This window comes from Epinephelus fuscoguttatus, linkage group LG20, assembly GCF_011397635.1.
Source record: "Epinephelus fuscoguttatus linkage group LG20, E.fuscoguttatus.final_Chr_v1".
Lineage (NCBI taxonomy): Eukaryota > Metazoa > Chordata > Actinopteri > Perciformes > Serranidae > Epinephelus > Epinephelus fuscoguttatus.
The window spans coordinates 38,465,355-38,487,521 of NC_064771.1; the positions used below are offsets into that span (position 1 = coordinate 38,465,355).

Sequence of the window (22,167 nt, forward strand, 5' to 3'; positions counted from 1 at the left end):
CACTCCCTGTCGCAAAACATTTTTTGAATATTGCCTGGAAGTAGATTATTTCTTGCTTTGTACATTATGTTTTGAATTTACTGGCACGACTAGCACTGGTAATACTCCTACTGGGACTGTTATTATTAAAGGGGAACTAATGTTGTTTTCACCCTGGGCCCTATGTTCAGATCTGCTTTTGTCTAAATGAGTGATAGGATGTTCAATATGTGACATGTCTCCAGTATGAAGCTAGGGCTGACCTGCCTGCAGCCCGTGAGCGCGCGCTATATTAAATAATAGGGCACTCAGACAGCGTCAAACAACGTCAAAATACGTCCACTAAAAGTGCATTTTTTTCACACAGATAGGCTCGGATTGTTAGTATAATTATCTGACAACATAACAGAAAGGAGAAATGAACGTGCGTGTTTAGCTTTAGCTGGATTCAGACATGTTCCTCTGCCTGTTGCTGCTCCCTCTCTCTCCTCGTCCGCTCTTCAGTTTCAATGAGCTCTGCGTCCGTGTACGTCCGTGTACTCCGTGTTCAAATAAATACGGGCGCTCATCACATTCAAATGGCTCATGCAGATCCAGTTGGTCAAAATCGGGTCAAAATTCAGCCATGACTACTCCAAACAGAGGAACTCCTGGCGTTTGTAAGGTCACTCCAGCGGTAACTTCCTGCAACAACTCAAATCTGGCGAGACGTGAGATTTCAGAGCCAGACTTTCACTCTCTGAGTGAGTGTTTTGACTTGCCACAACAAACATGTCCGAATTTGTACCCGATTTTGACCAACTGGATCTGGATGAGCCATTTGAGTTTGATGAGCGCCCGCAGGGCAGCCCTAGCTTGGTACTGGAGAAATGTCACATATTGAACATCCTATCACTCATTTAGACAAAAGCAGATCTGAACATAGGGCCCAGGTTTTATTAGTTCCCTTTAAGGTGGTTATTAATGTGTTCATTCACCTATGAACAGTCGTCAATAATCACATTTGGGAAACAAGCTGCTGAACTTTATTACCAACTCTTCCAAAACATGCTTAAAATGGACAAAGGCAGATTTAAATCAAGGGCTCAGTGCTTAACTTAGAAAAACAGGAGACCCCCGTCCACGTCTGTTCCCACCGGTTCCTGCTGATTGGATCACCTACTGGTGATGTCACGTGACCACATATAAACGATATGAAAGTAGAAAAGATGACCCAACCCTTCAAAGTACATTTGATGCAGACAGAAATGATTATGACTTGTGAGTATTTTAGACTTGAAGAATCGATTTACGTACTGAGAGACACGACGTCAGTCTTTACCCACCCTAAAATAAATCATATGTCAGCCCCAGAGGTGGCCGATCAGGAAACACTCATATGACTTGTTTTGTAACAGTCGTTTTTGAGGGCAGTCACAAAGAAATAATTTTCCTGTTTTTCAGAGAAGCAGTCCCACAAATATGTGAACTATTAACGAAGCATCACACAGACACTGATGCAGCTACAGTGAGGCACCAGAAGGGAAAGCCTTGGTGTGATTAGTCCTCTGCAGACTGAGGAAGAGTTAAAGAGCTGCTGCAGCAAACTAAAGTGAATGGGATGACGTACTTCAGGGTGGGAGGGGCAGAGATTAAACATGTCCACATTTAATCTGGGCGTAGACACCAGTAGGTTACATAAATCCACTTACAGCACAGATTACTGTTGGTAGTGTGGGGGAAATCCGATCACAATGGATATCTGAGTCACAGACAGTCACAGTGGTCTCAGGCAGCGATTCAGACCAAGATGTGTCTTTGTTCTGTGTAAAACCTTCAGCAGCAGCACCAGAAGACCCAGTGGATGATTTATATGTGTGAGTGTGCGCACGCTCACAAGCCTCCCAGTGTTCATGTTTTAAAACCCCAAGAGTTATAGGTAGGCTGATAGGTAGGTGGTTTATGGATGGATTACTCAACAGGCCGAACAACCACAGGACCAGGACTCTGGGAGCACAACCTCTGTGTGACTGCTGATGTTTCCTGTAGGAAGATCAACAGAGTGATACACAACCACCACAAATAGATACAAAACAACCACGAGGAGATATTAACTGATCACAGAGACAAAAATCAACCACAAAGAGACAAAACCAGTACAAAAAAACAAAAAACAACCACACAGACAAAAATCAACTGCAAAGAGGCCGATATCAACTACAGAAAGGAGCAAAATGACCACACAGAGACAAAAATCAATGGCAAAGAAATGTGAACCGACCATGAAGAAACAAAAATGACCACAAAGACATGTCAGATGACTTCAAATGGATGAAAAATGACCACAAAATGACAAAAAAATAACCGCAAAGAGACAAAAAAAATCATCCACAAAAAGCTGCAAAACAACCACAAAGACACAAATATCAACATCAAACATACAAAATAGAGCAGGCGCCCCATGTACAAGGCTGTTGCCGCAGCGGCCCGGGTTCGACTCCAGCCTGTGGCCCTTTGCTGCATGTCACTCCCTCTCTCTCCCCCTTTCATGCCTGTCTGTCCTATACATTAAAGGCTAAAAAGCCCCCAAAGAATATCTTGAGACAACAAACAAACAAAAGAGACTCAACATAATCACAAAGATGTAAAACAACTACAAAGAAACAGAAATTGACCAGAAAGAGACTCAAAACATTCACAAAGAGACAAGAATCAACCACAGAAAGATGCAAAATTCATCACCAATAGACACAAAGCAATCGCACACATTCAAACTGACCTCAAAGAGAGAAAACAAAAATCAATCACGACACAAAACAAGTTAAAAGAAACAAAAAATCACCACAAATAGAAACAAAACAACCACAAAGAGACAGAAAATAATCACAGAGACAAACAGCAACCACAAAATGTTTAAAATGACCACACATATACAAAACAACCTCAAAGACATGGAAACTGACAACAAAGAGACAGAAATCAACCTCAAGGATACAGAACAAGGACAAAGAAACAAAAATGAGACCTAAATCAACACAGAAAGGAGAAAAAATGACAGAGACGTGTCTGAGGATCACAAATGGATGAAAAATGACCACATATTGATGCCATATGACCACAAACAGCTAAAAATCTTCTACAAAAAGGTGCAAAACTACCACAAAGACGCAAATATCAACATCAAACATACAAAAGTACAAAGAAAAAAATATGTAAAACAACCACAGAGACAACAAACAATGACAAAGAGACAGGAAATTAATACAAAGAGACAAGAATCAACCACAGAAAGATGCAAAATTCATCACCAACAGACACAAAGCAATCACACACATTCAAACTGACCTCAAAGAGACTAAAAAAATCAACACAACGACACAAAAACAAGGCTGTTGCCGCAGCGGCCCGGGTTTGACTCCAGCCTGTGGCCCTTTGCTGCATGTCACTCCCTCTCTCTCCCCCTTTCATGCCTGTCTGTCCTATACATTAAAGGCCAAAAAGCCCCCAAAGAATATCTTGAGACAACAAACAAACAAAAGAGACTCAACATAATCACAAAGATGTAAAACAACTACAAAGAAACAGAAATTGACCAGAAAGAGACTCAAAACATTCACAAAGAGACAAGAATCAACCACAGAAAGATGCAAAATTCATCACCAATAGACACAAAGCAATCGCACACATTCAAACAGACCTCAAAGAGAAAACAAAAATCAATCACGACACAAAACAAGTTAAAAGAAACAAAAAATCACCACAAATAGAAACAAAACAACCACAAAGAGACAGAAAATAATCACAGAGACAAACAGCAACCACAAAATGTTTAAAATGACCACACATATACAAAACAACCTCAAAGACATGGAAACTGACAACAAAGAGACAGAAATCAACCTCAAGGATACAGAACAAGGACAAAGAAACAAAAATGAGACCTAAATCAACACAGAAAGGAGAAAAAATGACCACAGAGACGTGTCTGAGGATCACAAATGGATGAAAAATGACCACATATTGATGCCATATGACCACAAACAGCTAAAAATCTTCTACAAAAAGGTGCAATACTACCACAAAGACGCAAATATCAACATCAAACATACAAAAGTACAAAGAAAAAAATACGTAAAACAACCAGAGACAACAAACAATGACAAAGAGACAGGAAATTAATACAAAGAGACAAGAATCAACCACAGAAAGATGCAAAATTCATCACCAACAGACACAAAGCAATCACACACATTCAAACTGACCTCAAAGAGACTAAAAAAATCAACCACAACGACACAAAACCAGTTTAAAGAAACAAAAAATCACCACAAATAGAAACAAAACAACTACAGAGAAATGCAGAACAATCACCAAGAGACAAACAGCAGCTACCAAGAGTTAGTGTTAACCGACCCCTTAAAAATAAAATGACCGTACAGAGATACAGAACAACCACAAGGAGACAGAAAATAACTGCAAAGAGACAAAAATCAAGCACAAGGACACAGAACGAGTACAAAGAAACAAAGAAATGACCACAAAGACACAAAAAATCAAATACAAAGAGACAAAATGAGTAAAACGTCTGCTGTGTTGGAGGGTCGGAGGACATTCACATGTTTGTACAGACGTCATCTTCCTTGCAATCTGTCCCTGCTCTGGCTGTGGGTGTTTGGAGTTACAAATAGTTTCTATTTATTGATGTTATTGAGAAACTGAATTGACTTCCTATTGTGAATAAACAACGCAGCTATTAGTAATGTACATTTTATTGCTGCCAAGAAGCTCCCCAGTGAGTCTTAACACATTTCCTCTCATGTTTTATTTTAAAAGTTTCTAAAGCCGCCTCTGTTCACAACCACTGCAGGAGTCGGCTCTAAAAAAGGAGAAGTAGACCAAAGAGGATTTTCCTTTTTTTATTATTCTGAGAATACTGTTTCTGTAAATCAGAGGGGCTCATCCTCTGTTTCTTTCTCTCTCTCTCTCTCTGCAGAAAAAAGGCAAGATGCACTACCAAATAGCTGTGATCATAAACTTCCTGGGTCACTGCATCTCCATGGTGGCTCTGCTCGTAGCCTTCTTCCTCTTCTTGTGTTTGAGGTAAGTGTTGGTCCCACTGCCACCAGTCCGCTGATAATCCTAAAGACCTCCTTGATGTGACAGAAACGTCAGCATCCTCGAGATCCCTCGTTTCAAAGCGCCTCTCGTTCTTATTCAAAAACCATTTGGTCATGGGATGAAACCTTCCCTATCTCAATCCCGTGGATGTAAAGGGGTTTAGACGCCCGCAAAAACTAGGGCACATTTCCCCCTCGAATGGGAATAATAGACCCATCTCAGAGAGGAAGCAGTGTTGTGGAGGCCTGCTGGGACGAGCGGTGGAGGTGGAGTGGGTTTCTCTGGCAAACTGAAATAAACCGAGCGTTAACGACAGAAAGGTCTTAGCACCCTCAACAGCCGGGACTGTTATCGATCCCAGAGGCACCCCCGGGGGGTGAGAAAAGCATGAAAGGCCACAGAGAGACATAATAAATAGAAGCTCTACAGGACAGCGTTTATGCACAACCCATGTCTGCGGGGCTCGGACGGGGACGGGGAGGGGGAGGGGGAGGGAGGAAGGACAAGTGTCGGCCAGCTAAAAATGGCATCAGGGTAGTGAAGGAGTTTGGCATTTATTACTCACCTTCTTCACTTTTTAATGAGATTGAGAACCATTTAGGGGAAGGTTTCCGCTGCCACTGTGATGGAGAGAAAGGTTGACACTGCTGCTCAGTGTTGCAGAACCGGAGGCAGAGAGGGGAAAGGATTACAGCGCAGAGAAGAGCTGGATTTTCGAGGCCGTTGAAAAGTTCATCCTCAAAAACAGTGAAATGGCAGCTGGAGCATTTTAAGCTTGTGTATGGTGACAGTGAGACAGAATAGAAATGGCTCTGAGTTCCAAGTTCAGGGTTTCCTTTAAGGATATCCTCGACATAGAAACACAAGACTGTCCTGGATACGTTAACACTGCTGGAGGGTTATGTTCAGGCCAGAAGGTTTCTCACTCACATAGCTTAAAGGAATTAAAATGGAAATTAACTGCATTTATATCTCCTTTCATCTGACGTTCTACCATGCACCACAATCAGGTGTATTACCATGGATTTTGTTATATATGTTGGTGCACAACAGTAAACACATTAAGAGCCATTAAAAGATCAAAGCAAGTCCTGCAACGGTCAAGAAACATAAATAGAATAAATGAACAATAACGAAGGAGTCGTTCAGTTTTGTGCAAAAGACACTTTGACGTGAGGAGTCAGGGATCGAATCCTGAAATGAGTGAATAAGTGCCTGTGCCTGCTGATCCACTGCTGCCCCACTTTGGTCTGCTTGATGGCTCTAAATACGACGACAGCCGTCAGCTGTCTGCACAGTTCATTTAAATTCCTCCAAAACTCATCCGGAAGTTGAAATCATTTAAACTTTTGAATGTTTTGTCATATAAACAAATCTTTAGCGTAGCATCCGTCAGCTCAGCTGGGTGTGTTCAGTCACGTGTGTGCAGGACTGCACAGCATATATGTCCCTTGTCCCACGTCCTACATGTTGAGACGATGTCCTGCATTTTGATTGGCCTCAGTTTTCAAATGTCAAACCTCAGCAGGACAGACGCTCCTCTGCTTAAGCTCATACTTGTTTACATACTTGCTGTTAGTTCATTGGACTAAGTGTAGTGGAGTACCACAAACAAAAGTAAGAAGATATAGACACCCAGCTACGAGCAGAGGAGGAGTGTTGTTGACCTCCATGTTACAATCGATATAATCAGAAACATGGATGAAGTATTGAGATAAAACGATCAGGTGATCGGACTGAACTGTGCAAAGTTTCAGGAGTGTTTGTTTATCCTAAAGTCTTAAAGGGATAGTGCACCCAAAAATGTAAATTCAGCCATTATCTACTCACCCATATGCCGAGGGGGGCTCAGGTGAAGTTTTAGAGTCCTCACATCACTTGCAGAGATCCAAGGGGAGAGGAGGTAGCAACACAACTCCACCTAATGGAGGCTGACGGCGCCCCAGATTCAAACGTCCAAAAACACATCATTGAAACCACAAAATATCTCCATACTGCTCGTCCGTAGTGATCCAAGTGTCCTGAAGCCCCGACATAAAAAGTTGTTTGGAAAAACCTCATTTGAACTCTGTTTTTAGCCTCACTGTAGCCTGTAGCTCTGACTGCCTCTCTGGGCACTGAGCGCTCACGTGTGTGCGCTGGTCTCGTGAGTTCAGCCTACAACCTCTCAGCTTTGATAACATGTCCCACATTTGATTTGATGGTCGCCGTACAGTCATCAGTGAAAGCTTTGCTGAAATACACAGTAGGGCTGCACATTACATGGTTATTTTTATTTTATTTTATTCTAATCATGATATCAACTTCAACAACTTATCAACAACGATAAACACTATGATATCATACTGGGGGATTTTTTGAGTCAGTAGAAAACTGCACTATTATTTATGTATTTATTTTTGATGCTGTTTGTGTTCAGTTCAAATTTCATCGTGTTGAACATAATAATTTAGATTTATATGCATGCAGAAAAAAAGTGTTAGCTTGTGTAGAGGGTGTCGGCTGCAGCACAGGGACATTTGTGTTTTATGTTTTCTCATCAGCCACTGTAGTTAACGGCCTCTCTGCGACAAGTAGTGTCGGAAATTTTTTTTTAATGTGAATGTGTATGTATGTAATGTGTTTTACTTTCACTCGTGGTCTCATTTATAAAACAGCGCGTAGGATCCATACTAAAAATGTGCGTACAGACAAAAGCCAAAAAATATTCAACAGTTTCTACAATCAGGCTCCACCTCACTGTCCACGTCACCAAACTGTGTTTATAAATGAGACCCCTGGTCTGTTTGTCGTGGAGAGCAAGAGATCTCTTATCTGCTGATTATTTGTCTTTTGGTAAAACTGTCCTGAAAAATGAACACTGGAGGAATTCTAACCAGGAGACGCTAGATGCCACTAAACGCCACTTACACACTGCTCCTTTGATTTAACCATTGTTTGTGTTTTAGAGGTAAATAAAAGCAACAGAAAAGCAGAAGTGAGCACACTTCCATATCTGTTTATTTATCTCATCACAGTATTAAACAGCGTTATCAAATATCACATATTCTCCTGACATGGTGCAGCCTTCATACACCGCATGTTGCCTCCTGGTTAAAGGCTCTCTGAAAGGTTGCAGAAATGTTGATGTTGCATTTCTTCTGTTGCAGACGTGGTTTTATATGAGCTGTTATTATAAACCTCATAAACACTGATGATGCGGGACTTTCGCAGACTGAGCCTGCTGAACTGACGGCGTTTGAGTCAGTGCCGTCGGGATGTGACAGTTTGCTGATGTGCGTCGACGCGCCTAACTTAAGAAAAACAAGCCAACTGCACCGTCAGTAGCTCCAAACCAGATATTTTCTCACAGAGCTTCTTTTGTTCTGATGACTCAACCAGAGGAGTTTGTGTGGGATGTCCAGGAGTGCTTCAACTGTCAGTCACCTAACACTTAATATGCATGAAACTAAATGAGACGTGTTCTTTACTCTTCACCCTGTAAGCTGGAATTATCTTCGTCTCTTTGAAACTCCATCTGCAGCCAGGCTCCAACTTCAAGAGGAAATTAATCAAATTGTTCAGGGGTCTGATGTAACGAGCACGAGAGCGACCTGCTCACCTTCACACACACACCTCCTTCACCTGTGCTGGCAGACCAGGAAGAGGAAGGCATTAATAAATTAGACCACAGCCGGCCTCTTTGAAAATGTAAACAAGGTTTTTTTGGCGGCGGATACTCAAACACACCTCTGACCCCGCGGTATCGCTGCTGCCGCACCGACCTCCACACTAACGAAGACAGATTTATATGACGGGAGGGGGGAGAGAAACATGAGTCATCGAAAATATTTTACAGGCAGATAAAAAACAAACTCAAATGCTTCTCCTCTGACATACAGTCAACATGGCTGAGAAGTAAGAAAATGAGTTGAGAGAGACTAGTTTGTGAGGGAGGAAGACAGCAGCCGCTCACCTGTTCACTTCAAAGAGCCGGTTTAAAGACTCGGCTCGTTTGCGGACGTCACATGACTCCTTGTTGTTTATAAAGCGCGTTGCTATAGCTACACCAAACTTTATATCTGCGGAGTCTATTCTGGGTCAACGTTACAATATCCAGATCACATGATGTGATAAATCAGCAATGCGATTTGTCGTTGAACTCACGAACACACACAGCAAAAAAATAAAAATAAAAAAATGAACGAACGAACCGCATCTTTGAACCAGCTCTTCAAAGTGAACGAGAAATCCCATCACTATACACTAGTGGTGGGAGGAAGCCGGAGAAAACCCACGCTGACACGGGGAGAACATGCAAACTCTGCACAGAAGGGCTCCCACACCCGGGATCAAACCAACAATCCTCTTGCTGTGAGGCGACAGTGCTAACCACCACACCACCGTGCCGCCCATCTGTAGGCACCTCATAAGTCAATTTGATTCTGATTCAGAGTGATTATAAAACGATTAGAGATGCAGCTCTGTGCATCAGAATTTCTGATTTCTTTACATGATTTGATTCTTCTCACTGTGTGACCACTCAAAGGGACACACCACCAGTCTTCAGCCCGCTTCATGTCGTAACAATGCGAAACTTTGCCAGCTGATGCTAACTGATGCACAACACGTCATCCAGCAGAGTTACGCTGGTTGTTGCTCAAACTAGAGGCTGTACTTCCACATTTTTGTATTACCCGCCATCCATGCTGCCACCACAAAGACAACAGTACAGAAGCAGGTCGAGAAGCAGACCCGCCCACCTCCGCTCACACTCAGACCAAAATCCGATCAAAGGGTAAAACCAGGTGCTAGATATTAAGATTAAGTTATTGCTCTTCCTGCCTAAAATGTTTTTAAAAAATGTATTTTAGTGCCCTGTTTAGCTGTACTTGTGAGAGTTTGTGAACAGAAGTTGCCTATTTATCGCGTCAGAAACACATTTGGCTCGCCGTTTAACTGTAGGAGATCGAGGTCGTTTCGTACCAGCTGGCCACCAGTGTTTCAGACACGTTACGTTAACCACCAGCGGGAGCTTTTACTGGTCTGGTGTGGAGCAGTGTGTTCTGGTAGCTGCAGGTTTTCTCCTTCTTGAACAACATTTGTAAATGTATGTGTACTTAATGGCAGCCAGAGGTGCACTACTGGACTTCTTTTGTATAAATATAAGTTATGTTAATGTCTTTAATGTATGGCATGAGGCTTCTTAATTTACTTTATTTTAATTATTTGATGTTTTATTCATTTTATTTGAATTGTTCTTTATCTTTTCTGAGCTGTTATCCTGTCACTGAGAGTCTCCCCTCAGGGCTCAATGAAGTCTTTTATCTTGTCTTGTCTTATAATGAAAACAATATGCATTATAATATTTTAAATCATAAAGGTGACACGCACACTATACAGGAGTACTGCACAACTGTAGCAGCAGCGCAGTATCACCATTCATAAGCAAATTTCGAAACAGCCAAGAACACGAACACCCAGAAGTTAATAATAAGCAATGATAAAGAGCAACAAAAGCAGTGATGAAATTCATGTACAGATAAAAGAACATATTCATAAAACATATTATGAGACACCAGGAAGAGCTTTTATAAAAGGATGAGCAGACCTTGAGGAAGAGCATCCCACAGACGAGGTGCAGCCACACTAAACTCACTCACTCACTTAGATGTTGGTGATATAATACAATGTAAAATTCAACATAGCTTTGTTAGTGTTAATATACTGCAGCTGCCAGAAGAAGAAACAGCCGAACAATTATCAGCGACAGAGGATAAGAACAGCTGTATATTTTATTTATTTATCCGTGTCTTTGTCAAAGGCTTGTCTGCAGGAGTGTTTCCTCTTAATTAATACCCATCAGGCCGAGCTGACCCCACTGGCAGGATGCCAAAGGAAGTGAGGTCACACAGCGTAATGAATACGACTGTTTGGAAAAAACGCTTCTGGCACGACAGTCCTTTATAATACTAATGGCAGCTCCAGTAACACTGTGATACAGTGAGGGGAAATTAGCTGCTCGTTTGTGGCACATTAAGATGTATAAAACATACATTTATATGTTTTTGTACCCGTAAGGCTGCTTTTCTTTTTACTCCTGTGTGATATTATAATTATGAACACTGCAGCAGCATGTCTCTGCGTGTTGTTGTGTTAATGAGGCTGTTTCCTTTAAGAGCTCCATGCTTAATAAAAGGTAAAAAGGCCCAGAGTCAGTGGAAAAATCTTGCTCATGCACGTCTGCTCAGTCAGCACAAAGCCAGTGCAAGTGACACCTATTAAGAATTGATGCATGTTAAAAAATAAATCGTGTGATTCATGGTTTGGCTGAAGGAGGAGGAGGAGGAGGAGGCAGCCGTTCGCTGGCTGTTAATGCCGTCAGCTGGTGACAACAAACGAGGCTGTCACCGCCCTGACCGAGGCTGGTTTGTTCTGTCCGTTCAGTTGTGTGCTTCTATTTTTCGACCGCTCTCTCCGAGGCAGATTTCTTAATTGTATCCTCGGGTCGATTTATTTACAGCATTAAAAAAACATCAGACGTTGGGGGCATGACACAAACAAGAGTGCAAACAGTGGAATGAATTGTTGCTTCATGTTATATTAGTGGTGAGGGGCACTGGGGAGGAACGGGACATGTTACTTTGAGGCTACATCTCTTCATTATTCATATTCATCATCTTCATTCTCCGTTTTCCTGAGATTACTTTCAGGGTTATATCACTCTGGATGAATAGCTGAATACGCTGAGGTTCATGTCTTTGTTTAAAATACATGAAAACACACAAACTCTGTAGGAAGAGATGATTAATTCAGATGGTTGAGACAATGAGAATATCTTTACTGCTCTCATGTCTGTGTAGATGAAACTAGAGCCAGGATGTGCTTAGCTTAGCTCAGCTTAGCATAATGCCCATCCAAAGATAAAACCTGCCACCACCTCTAAAGCTCATTAAATAACATGTCATATGTTTTGTTTGTTTAATTCATATATGAACAAAAATGTAAAAGGGACAAAATTTGGTTTTATGTGCCTGGCTAGCTGTTTCCACCTGCTTCCTGTCTTAATGCTAAGCTAAGCTAATCACCCTCTGGACCTCGCTGAGTACATGTGAGAGGTTTCTCATTAGACTCTCTGCATGAGCAAGAGTAATTGTATTTTCCGAAATGTTGAGCAGTTCATTTCACTCCAGTCAGTTTGGGTATGTTTTATTTTTAACTGGACTTTAAAGGTCCAGCGTGTAGGATTTAGGAGGATATTTTGGCAGCAGTGAATAAGTACGTTTTCTGTGGTGTAAAACTGCCCAAAAAAAAGAGTTATCGTGTTTTGGTCGTCTAGAACGAGCTGTGTGTGTATGGAGCTCATTGTTTCTTTATTATTCAATCAAACAGAGGAGGTTTTTCAATCAAAAAAAAAAAAGATTTGAGAGCAGAAGAATCAATATTGCAAGTAAAAAATGATTGATTAAAAAATGCAAACCCTAAAGTTTTGTTTGCGAGTCATTTTTTTCCGTTCGCAAGTCAAAAAGTTTTGTGAGTAAAAAGCTGAACCTGGTGGGCGGGGCCTAAACTGAAAGCTGTAAGGCATGTCTCTATTGGCCAGTCTCAATCGGAATGACAGCTTGCAAAGCATTTCTGTTTTCTTCTTCTCTCGGTTTATTGGCGGATTGCAGACAATTTAAAGGTGCATACTGCCACCTACTGTACAAGAGTGTGCAACATCATGTCATTTAGCCTGTTTCTTAAATGCTACTCATCAGCCTAGTACGCTTGCAAAGCAACATGGGAGTTCTGTAGTTCACGGGGAATTCAGTGTAGGAGCTGTGGTGAAAATCAATAATAGCAAGAATGTTTTATTTGAACTGGTGCATGCAGAGTGCTTTTGTTTAGCCAGGGCAGAACTATTCGACGGCGTAACGGCCGACTGTTGAGCGTTTCCAGTGGGAGAGAGGGAATCGTGGGTGTAGCCCGCTCTGTATGGAGCCGGGTCAAACCCACCAATAGAAACTCTTCTCTCATTCATCAGCGTAGGCCCCGCCCATTAAGTGCAGTTGAACTTGCAAGAAAACCTTTAACTCACAAGCAAAGAGGACTGATTTATAAGCAAAACGTTTTTACTTACAAACTTGATTTTTGATTGCAGTTCAAGAAATATGCTCTCAAAACAGTTTCATATGATTGCAACCAAAAGACACAAAAATACCTCCATACTTTTGTCTACACAGGGAGCAGACCCTCTTCACCATGAGATCACCAAGTTGCATCACCATGTTTCTACAGTAGCCCAGAACGGACAAACCAAACACTGACTTTAGATAGGGACATTGGCATTTGCATTGCCCTCTGTAGTCAGCAGCCCTCTGCGACAAGAGTGATGAAAAAAATACTGACTTATTTATTTATTCATATTTTTTTACATGAAACTGTTTTATTCAGTGTTCCTATCGGTTTAAATCACCGGGTCAGGTCCGTTCCTTTTGGAGAAGAAGAGACCTCTGTGGATAATTCGACTCTCGGTAAAATCCTCCTGAACATCTAGATCTGAGGTCATCAGAGAAAACAGGTGAGCACACATTAGCAGGTGGCGGGCCAGTGACCTGTCTCGTACATGCCAAACAGCGTCTGAGAATCTCTGATTTACAGCGTTAAACTGCTTTATTCAGTGTTTCTACTGGTTTTAATCAAACGCTCTGTTTGTTTTGGAAAAGACGAGACCTCTGCAGATAATTCTGCTCACAGTAAAATCCTCCTGAACGTCTGGATCAGAAATAGAATGAGCACAAGACTGAAGGAATTCTAACTAGGAGAAGTTTCAGCTGGTTGCAATCTGCAGTCCTCACCACTTGATGCCACTTAATTCCCCTGAACCTTGCACACTGTTATTTAATGTTTCTCTTTGAAAAAACATGACAAAAGCAGATTTTCCATCAGTCTGGTCACGTTTGCCTCGTCATCTTTCCTCCCAGTAGGACATGGAGCTCTTTTCATGGACACCGCAGGGGAAGTGTTGAAAAAGAAGCAGAAGCATCTGTTGATTCTCCTCTTTTCGTCTCACAGGAGCATCCGCTGCCTGAGAAACATCATCCACTGGAACCTCATCACCGCCTTCATCCTGAGGAACGCCACCTGGTTTATCGTCCAAATGACCATGAGTCCAGAGGTGCACGAAAGTAACGTGGTACGTATCACGTCATCTTTGATGGACTTGAACTATTTGGACGGACTGACACATGAGATTTACTGACAATAAGAAAAATACAGAATAACACCGGCCTTATTCATCGATCATGACATCCTGCACACACACCTCTGACTTCCTGTCAGCCAGCTGAAAATAATTATCCTTTAATGAAAGAAATGTTTCACCAAAACACATTTGAATACGCACTAGTTGACTTCTGTTGAATGAGGTGAAGAACTCTTCTTTGTTGGTGGCTTCAAGGATGTTTCGTGCTTCAAAAACAGCTGCTGCATTCATTAGGGTCAGATAATAGGTGCGGTGGAAATTAGCTGCAAACACTCAGCACTCAGGAAATAAACACAAAAGCATTTGAAGCAGAAACGAATGAATACAAACTATTCTGGAAGGGCACACGAGTCAAGATTAGCCAATCAGGAAACGGCACATGAATAACATAAGGTTTCACGTGTTTATTCAGTGAGATGTTGAGTTGCCATGAAGCACCTGAAGAGTTTGAATTCTCCTCGGCACAGACTCTACAGGTCTGTTTACTCTGCTGGTGCAGATCCAAATCTCCTGCATGAGTTCACCTCCTTTAAATAACCCTCGACATACGACGAGCAAACATATAGATGTGTTTCTTTATAACAGTAACTGTTTAACTGAACATTTGATTTTCTAGATTTGGTGCCGTCTGGTCACTGCCTCCTTCAACTATTTCCACTCCACCAACTTCTTCTGGATGTTTGGCGAGGGCTGCTACCTCCACACCGCCATCGTCCTCACCTACTCCACCGACAAGCTGCGCAAGTGGATGTTCATCTGCATCGGCTGGTGTACGTACACTCACTGGTGCACGATTAGCATCACAACAGCTGTTTGAGAAAACCAAGATATATAAAGACTTAACAGGAACTAGTATGGAACAGAGAAGATTAGCTTAGCTTAGCATAAAGAATAGAAGTAGGGGGTAACAGCTAGCCTGCCTCTGTCCAAAGCTCAAAGATACATCTACCAGCACGTCTAAAGCTCAGTGACATATTAGATATTGTTTGTTTAATCTGTATGCAAACAGAAAGGGACAAAATGAGTTGTGTTCCAGGCTAGCTGTTTCCCCCCATCTTTATGCTAAGCTATGCTAATCACCTCCCAGCTGTAGTTGAATAATTAGCATATATGAGAGTGGTATCAATCGTCTCAGATGTTTAACTATTAATGTCCCAGTCTCAGTCTCAACTTGATTTTTTTTCATTTTGATCTTACAAACAGAGCAACTGACTTTGTGACAATGTTGATACCACTCTCGTGTCTTTACGTTAACTATGGAGCTAGAGTCAGGGGGCAGTTAGCTTAGCTTAGCATAAAGACTGGAAACAGGGAAACAGCTAACCAGGCTCTGTCCAACATTAAAAACACATCTACCAGCACCTCTAAAGCTCAGTTATTAGCACATTATATATTGTTTGTTTCAGCCACTCACAAACAGAAATGTAAAAGGGACAAAATAAATGTTTATGTGCCAGGCTAGTTGGCTTTATGCTAAGCTAAGCTAAGCTAATCCCCTCCTGCCTCTAGCTCAGTACGTAGCGTACAGACGTGAGAGTGATATCAATGTTCTGAACTTTATATGAGCTAAATAAGTGTATTTTCAAATGTTGAACTGTCAATTTGAAAACTCCAGTTGTTTGGAGTAAATTTATTCTCTACTTGATATAAATTAAGCGTCATCAGTTTGATGACGCTTAATCTATATCTGACTGACAGCCTCCAGGAGCTAAGGCCAATACTTCTGGTTGATCCTGGTAGACACAGATACGATAGCTAAATAATGGACCCCAAGATTGTGCCTCTTCATTCAATGGAACATCTCATCTGGCACACGTAGCAGAAAAGTTTCTAGCTTCCAGGTTTGAAAATGATATTTAGTGGGCCACTGTGTGTGAATATGCCTGCTGGCTATAGAGACAGAGCGCAACACGCCATTATCTGAAAGCCACGCCCCCAAAACGAAACGAGGCACGCTTTCCCCTCCACTTCTTCACTCGTTCGCTGTCATTCTGCCTCTGCAGCCGCGCCTTCAAGTCTCCACATTTGAATTGCTAGCTAGCTACCTAAAATTATTAGCTATAGCTTGCAAATAATTAGCTAATAATAAGATGGCAAAGGATTATTTTAGCATGCTAACCCTACCAGAGAGACAACGGTATATTGCTAAGCTTAAAGGGAAATTTCGGTTTATTTCAACCTGTCTCCTTTCGTCCTAAATTTGTTTCAAGTCACTAGTGACATAGAAATAATAGTTAGCATGTTAGCCGTTAGCCTAGATACAGCCGTAGCGTCAGACCTGTTAAAACGTAAGTGAACGGGCAACCTTCAAGTGCAAAGTTAGTCCACTAAACAAGCTTTTTCTCCACAAAGACCGCCTCATATCATTAGGATAAATGTCAGAGAACATATAGAAAACCACATGTAAACGTGTTGTCTTACCTTACCGGTGTGCTGCCATGTTTGTTTACCATCTAGCTCTGCTTTCCAAAGCGCGCCTTTCAGATTATGATGCGGTGCGCTCCGTCTCTATACGCCGTAGTGTTTCTCTGCTGGCTCTGCCCACAAGTTCCCCCAGCTCATAGGCTATAGATTTTTATGACGTCACAGATTTTTAAATCGCTGTCCTCGGCTCAAGGAACATTTTATAAATATTAAACCTCCATGGATCAAAAATTCCAAACAATAGGAGTCACAATTGACTTTGTTTGCAGTTTAAAGTGTCCTGTCAACAGCTTTACTGACGTGTCTGTTTTATAATGGTGGTCTGTGGGGAAATTATCTTTGGGATGTTTTTTTTTTTTCTTCAACACCGCGAGTGGCTGCTGGGAAAAACTGTAAGTAAGGCTGAGCGGAGTTCCTGGGGGCCAGGGTGTAGCCAACAGATATCCAAACTCTTCTGTCTGCCGCTCATTTCAGCTAATCTCTTTAAGAAGACATTTGCATATGAATGCAGACCAGTTTTAAAAAAGCAAATATAAAGCTAACTCGCCGTCGGACAATAGCCGATGGGTTCTGAGACTTTAGTTACGCCAGCGTGTTCCACCTCTCCACACAGTCTGTTTATCTGCCAATCAAATGTTGCTGGTCAACTAACTGAAACCAAAACACTTTGGATACCGAAATCTTGTCCCGTCGCCTGCAGAATCTGTTACTGCAGATCATTTCTCAACAGAATGAAATAAAGGTCTGATGCAAACTAACTAAAGTAATTGACTTGATGAGAATATCGTTAACACTCTGAGAACAGTATTAGTTTTCTTATTAAACTCTCAGCAGCAACAGTCTCGAAGTGTCTAACTGTCGGGTTCACTGCAGTTAGTTTGGGTCCATTTTACTTCAGTAGAACAAACCGAAGGTCAGACACAAACTCACCAAACAATGGGAGCAGTTGACTTGATGGAGATACCAGGATTTGGTGTGACAGCTGGGAAACGTATTGGTGTGGAGTTCACTAACACCCAGTTTCACACTGTCAAACTCAACTCTGTGCGGCTGAGATTAGGTGTATTGTGCCATCTGGATTACATTTTCCCCCGGGGCCGCGTGAAGCCTCCGTGTGAAGGGGGAGATGGCAGCACATTTCAGGACTGGCGTGAAAACATAAATAAGATCAAATTTTATTTGCTTCACTTCGCTTTCACTCAGGCTTCAAGAGCAGAGGAATTATTAAAGCAGAGGGGGACGGACAAGAGATACAAACAAGACAAACGAGACTTCTCACATAATCTGGGGCCTGTGAGAAGACTTTCCTTTTAGCTTTAACATTAACACTGATGACAGCATGTTTCTAATCAAGTGGAACGTTTCCAGAGACGTGAGTCTGAGGCTACACGTGTGATGTGGCGGCTGGCAAGGTCTCATGGTCAAGTAATGGCTGCTCGTCTGCTCTATTATACTCACTGTAAGTCAGTAAATCAGACGATCACTCTGCATTATCATCAAGCAGAGTCCGGCTTTTCACTCATTCACAAAGAAACGCTCAGATGGTGACACGTCTTGGCTTGCATCTGTGGATCACAGCACATAAGCAACAATAGGATGTGACAGAGCTTGGCAGGCACTGGTGAAAGAAAAAAAGACAAGGATTTCATATTGCAGCGTGAAATCCCTCCGGGTGATATTTTATGATCTGAGTAGCAGTGAAAGATGAAAGAAGTCATTTTCCTTTTTCCCCTCACAGGTATACCGTTCCCTATCATTGTGGCATGGGCGATCGGGAAGCTGTACTACGACAATGAGAAGTAAGCCCTTTGTTGTGACTCGTCTGAGATATTCACAGAAACTGAGCCCGCTAACCAAAGGACATGGGCAAAGTCAAACTGTATTGCATTAAGGAGATGAATGTCTATTAATAACCTGCTGTAATCACATTTGCATTGTATAATAATCTTAATTACACATTACCCCTGTGGCCACGGAGTGCTTAGTGCGTGATTGATATAGAGTGGTCTTTTCTTGTACCTGTTAGACAGGTGGAAATGGAGCCAGCATTTTATCAATGCACTGAAAACATCTAATTAAAGCCTTCACAGCATTATGAAAGGAGCAGCATACTTATATATATTTATCTTATTGTCAACAAGTCCCACACAAAGAAGATAAAATGCAATAGTTATCATTTATGAAACAAATCTCACGTTAGGTCTGTAATCTAGCTGAGGTGGGGAATTGTTATCCGACCATATTCTGACTGGCATCTACGTATTTGCAGCCACATGTTCATCACCCAAATATGTAAAGTCATCGTATGGACGTGCACGTTGCCTGCCGTTGTGTTTCTGACTCCAGACTGACGAGGGATGAACGTTTGAGACGTTTCTCAGACAAACCAAAGCATGTTTACATCATTTATCATTAAAACATCATTAAAATGAATAAATAAACCCTTATTATTTAAACACTAGTGGCTGAGGTGATTAGATTTTTACCGATGTCAAGCTCGGACACATGTAGATGTCTTCTTATCGTTTCATGACTCACATGTGACCTTATTGTAAGAGAGATCAATAAATGATGAGATCAGTGTTTCTGCTAACTAGTATTGTGTGCGTATCACAGCGTGATGTGTCTTCGTCCTCTGTGTCACAGGCTGTGTTCAGACTGCAAGCTAAAGTGGCCAAAAACTGATTTTTTTGCTCATATATGATTGTCAGGTTTTTCATAACAGCGTGAACAGCACAGAACACATGAAATCTTTTCTATCCTGATTCGAGCCACTTTCAAATGTGTTCCTAGATCTGACATGGTCTGATTTTCTGCAGTGTGACCTCAGTCTGAACAGTCCTATTGGAACCCGTGCAACTGTGACATCACTCACAGATGGTTTGTCTTAATGAGCGTCTTAACGCGAGACTCTTGTGAAGAGGCGCTGACAGATGCAGTTACAAGTAGCTCCATGACATCCTGAAATGTTGTTTGAAACCCGTTTCAGTGAAGCGATTCACGTCACGATCCCACAGCTCCTGGCTGCGACTCAACTACCACACTGTGCATAAAAGTAGCAGCCACAAAAAGCCATAATTACAAATTTGTCTCTCTTTCTCCTCATCCTCGTCTTCATCCTTGTTATTATCAGCTTACAGTGCTGGCTTCCACTACACATGAAACTATGAATGAAACTGTAAACTCGACAGCGTGCTGCGTGTGACATCTTTGTTATAATTCTTCTGAGCTTGCACATGATTTTAAGACCAGTTCACGCTGGAATCTGATACTGGACACATCTACAAAATGATGTCAACAGCCAAACAAAAAACAATCTGATCTGAGCACTGAAGCTTTCAGTGTGAACGCAGAATTCTACATTGTTGGTTTCGTTCTGCTTCAGTCTCTGTTCACAGTGACTTTTTACAACTGGACGAAGAGGACTAAGCATAAAGTTATATACAGACTTATCCCGAGTTCACTGCAAGTGAAAGCACCATGAAACACATGCCCGTGTTTTTGTGAAGCTTTTGGCGCCCATGTTAACCAGTTGAGCTGTTCACACAGGATGTGACACGGCCCAGAGCTCTGCAGGCGCCTCACGATCTGCAGTGATAGTGTCAGCATCTGGTCCATATTTTCCGCAAGCCGCGAGCAAATCTGGCAAAAAAACACAGTGATAATCTATTTGTTTGTTCATTAAGGTCCCCATTCGCTTACGCAGAGCAGCAGCTATTCTTCCTGGGGTCTACTCAGTGTCCATGTGACAATACAAAACATCCATGTCACACACACGATACAACAATACATACACATTACAACACAAACTCCCACGCCAGTTCATGTTTATATCTATTCCATCAGCTCATCGGTCTACACGAGCACGGGCACGTACGTACGTACCAAGGCCAACACAGACAGTACATTAAAGCTCCTCCATTTTAATCTGTCAGCTTTTAGAAATGTCGTTACAACAAAGATGTTGATACACTTTCAGAACTTCTAATTGATGAAGTTTTCTTATTACAAACGACATAAAGGTAATATTATATATTATTATACATGATAGAATATGCATCAGATGTTTCCACTTATTTGTCAGCTGTGTCTAAATAGAGTGACAAAGACAAGACACACACACACACACACACACACAGAGCTCAAAGTGTAATTAGATGATGTGAACAACCAGGCGGCTGCAAGACAATATCATATGTGTGTATCAAATGACATATTAGGGCGCTTCCACAGACGGTGTGAACGTGGCGGATCAGGTAACGTATTGACTGGACAGTTTTGGCGATTATTACCTGCATCATCAGGACCAAAGTGGGGAACTTAAATCTCAGTGACATAAGTTTGATATTTCTGATTTGGTGTCACAAAGCACTCAAGAAGAAATAACTGATAATTAGCATTATTAGTATTATTAGTATTATTAGGCTGCAGATCGATTGCATGTGATGAATAATGAGCAACAGGCAGAGACAGTAATGATGCATGGCTCATTACCGTGGGATCGCTGTCACACAGGCTTTAATGAGCTTAATGAACTAACAATGTACACAGAGTCGGATACAAGCACAGCAGATTTAACAGCTTTTTAATCAGAGAAAATACTCAGGCTTATGTGTTACCACGGTTACCAACTGTTTTGCATACACTGGCTGTTCCCTCTTGAACCCTCTGGAGCAGACTTCACTGTCAGCAGATGGATTTATTAGTTTAGGTTTGAGATGATGCTAAAATCACGTCTGCTGTCAAAAAATCCTGTGGTTGGTTTGTTTGCTTTCACATCACAAACAAAGTGCATCAGAGTCCACTTGGAAGCAGACCGCACCCACGTTGATTCAGTTGTTTGTAAGTGCTGTGACATACAGTAGGCAACTGGACCTGAGTTTCTTGAAGAAGTTTTGCGTGTCTTCCAAGAGGCGTCTTCACCTTTACACCAGTATATCATTTTAACTGAATCAAGCAGGTTAGGAGTGGAAGCACCTTAATGCCCAGTTCAGACCAAAGATTTGTGATGAGACGAGCTCTGCAGCGTTATAAAAACCTGCTGGTTGACAGGAAGTGACCACCGTGAGACGGCGTGTCATCTCTAGTCAACGACTCTCTGTGCTTCTGATCTGTAACGTCGACAGGAAGTGACCGCCATGAGACGGCGTATCATCTCTAGTCAACGACTCTCTGTGCTTCTGATCTGTAACGTCGACAGGAAGTGACCGCCATGAGACGGCGTATCATCTCTAGTCAACGACTCTCTGTGCTTCTGATCTGTAACGTCGACAGGAAGTGACCACCATGAGACGGCGTATCATCTCTAGTCAACGACTCTCTGTGCTTCTGATCTGTAGCGTTGACAGGAAGTGACCACCATGAGACGGCGTATCATCTCTAGTCAACAACTCTCTGTGCTTCTGATCTGTAGCGTTGACAGGAAGTGACCACCATGAGAC

At 41.9% G+C, this 22,167-nt stretch overlaps 1 protein-coding gene across 2 annotated transcripts in view; it reads left to right on the forward strand.

Moving 5' to 3' along the window:
• Window positions 1-22,167, forward strand: part of LOC125880668 (corticotropin-releasing factor receptor 1-like) — a 99,674-nt gene that overhangs the window by 56,741 nt on the left and 20,766 nt on the right. For both annotated transcript variants that reach the window (XM_049563354.1, XM_049563355.1), the window contains 4 exons: window positions 4,952-5,058; window positions 14,113-14,233; window positions 14,919-15,072; window positions 18,465-18,525. In XM_049563354.1, coding sequence (XP_049419311.1) covers window positions 4,952-5,058; window positions 14,113-14,233; window positions 14,919-15,072; window positions 18,465-18,525 — 443 coding nt within the window. The remainder of the gene's footprint in view (window positions 1-4,951; window positions 5,059-14,112; window positions 14,234-14,918; window positions 15,073-18,464; window positions 18,526-22,167) is intronic.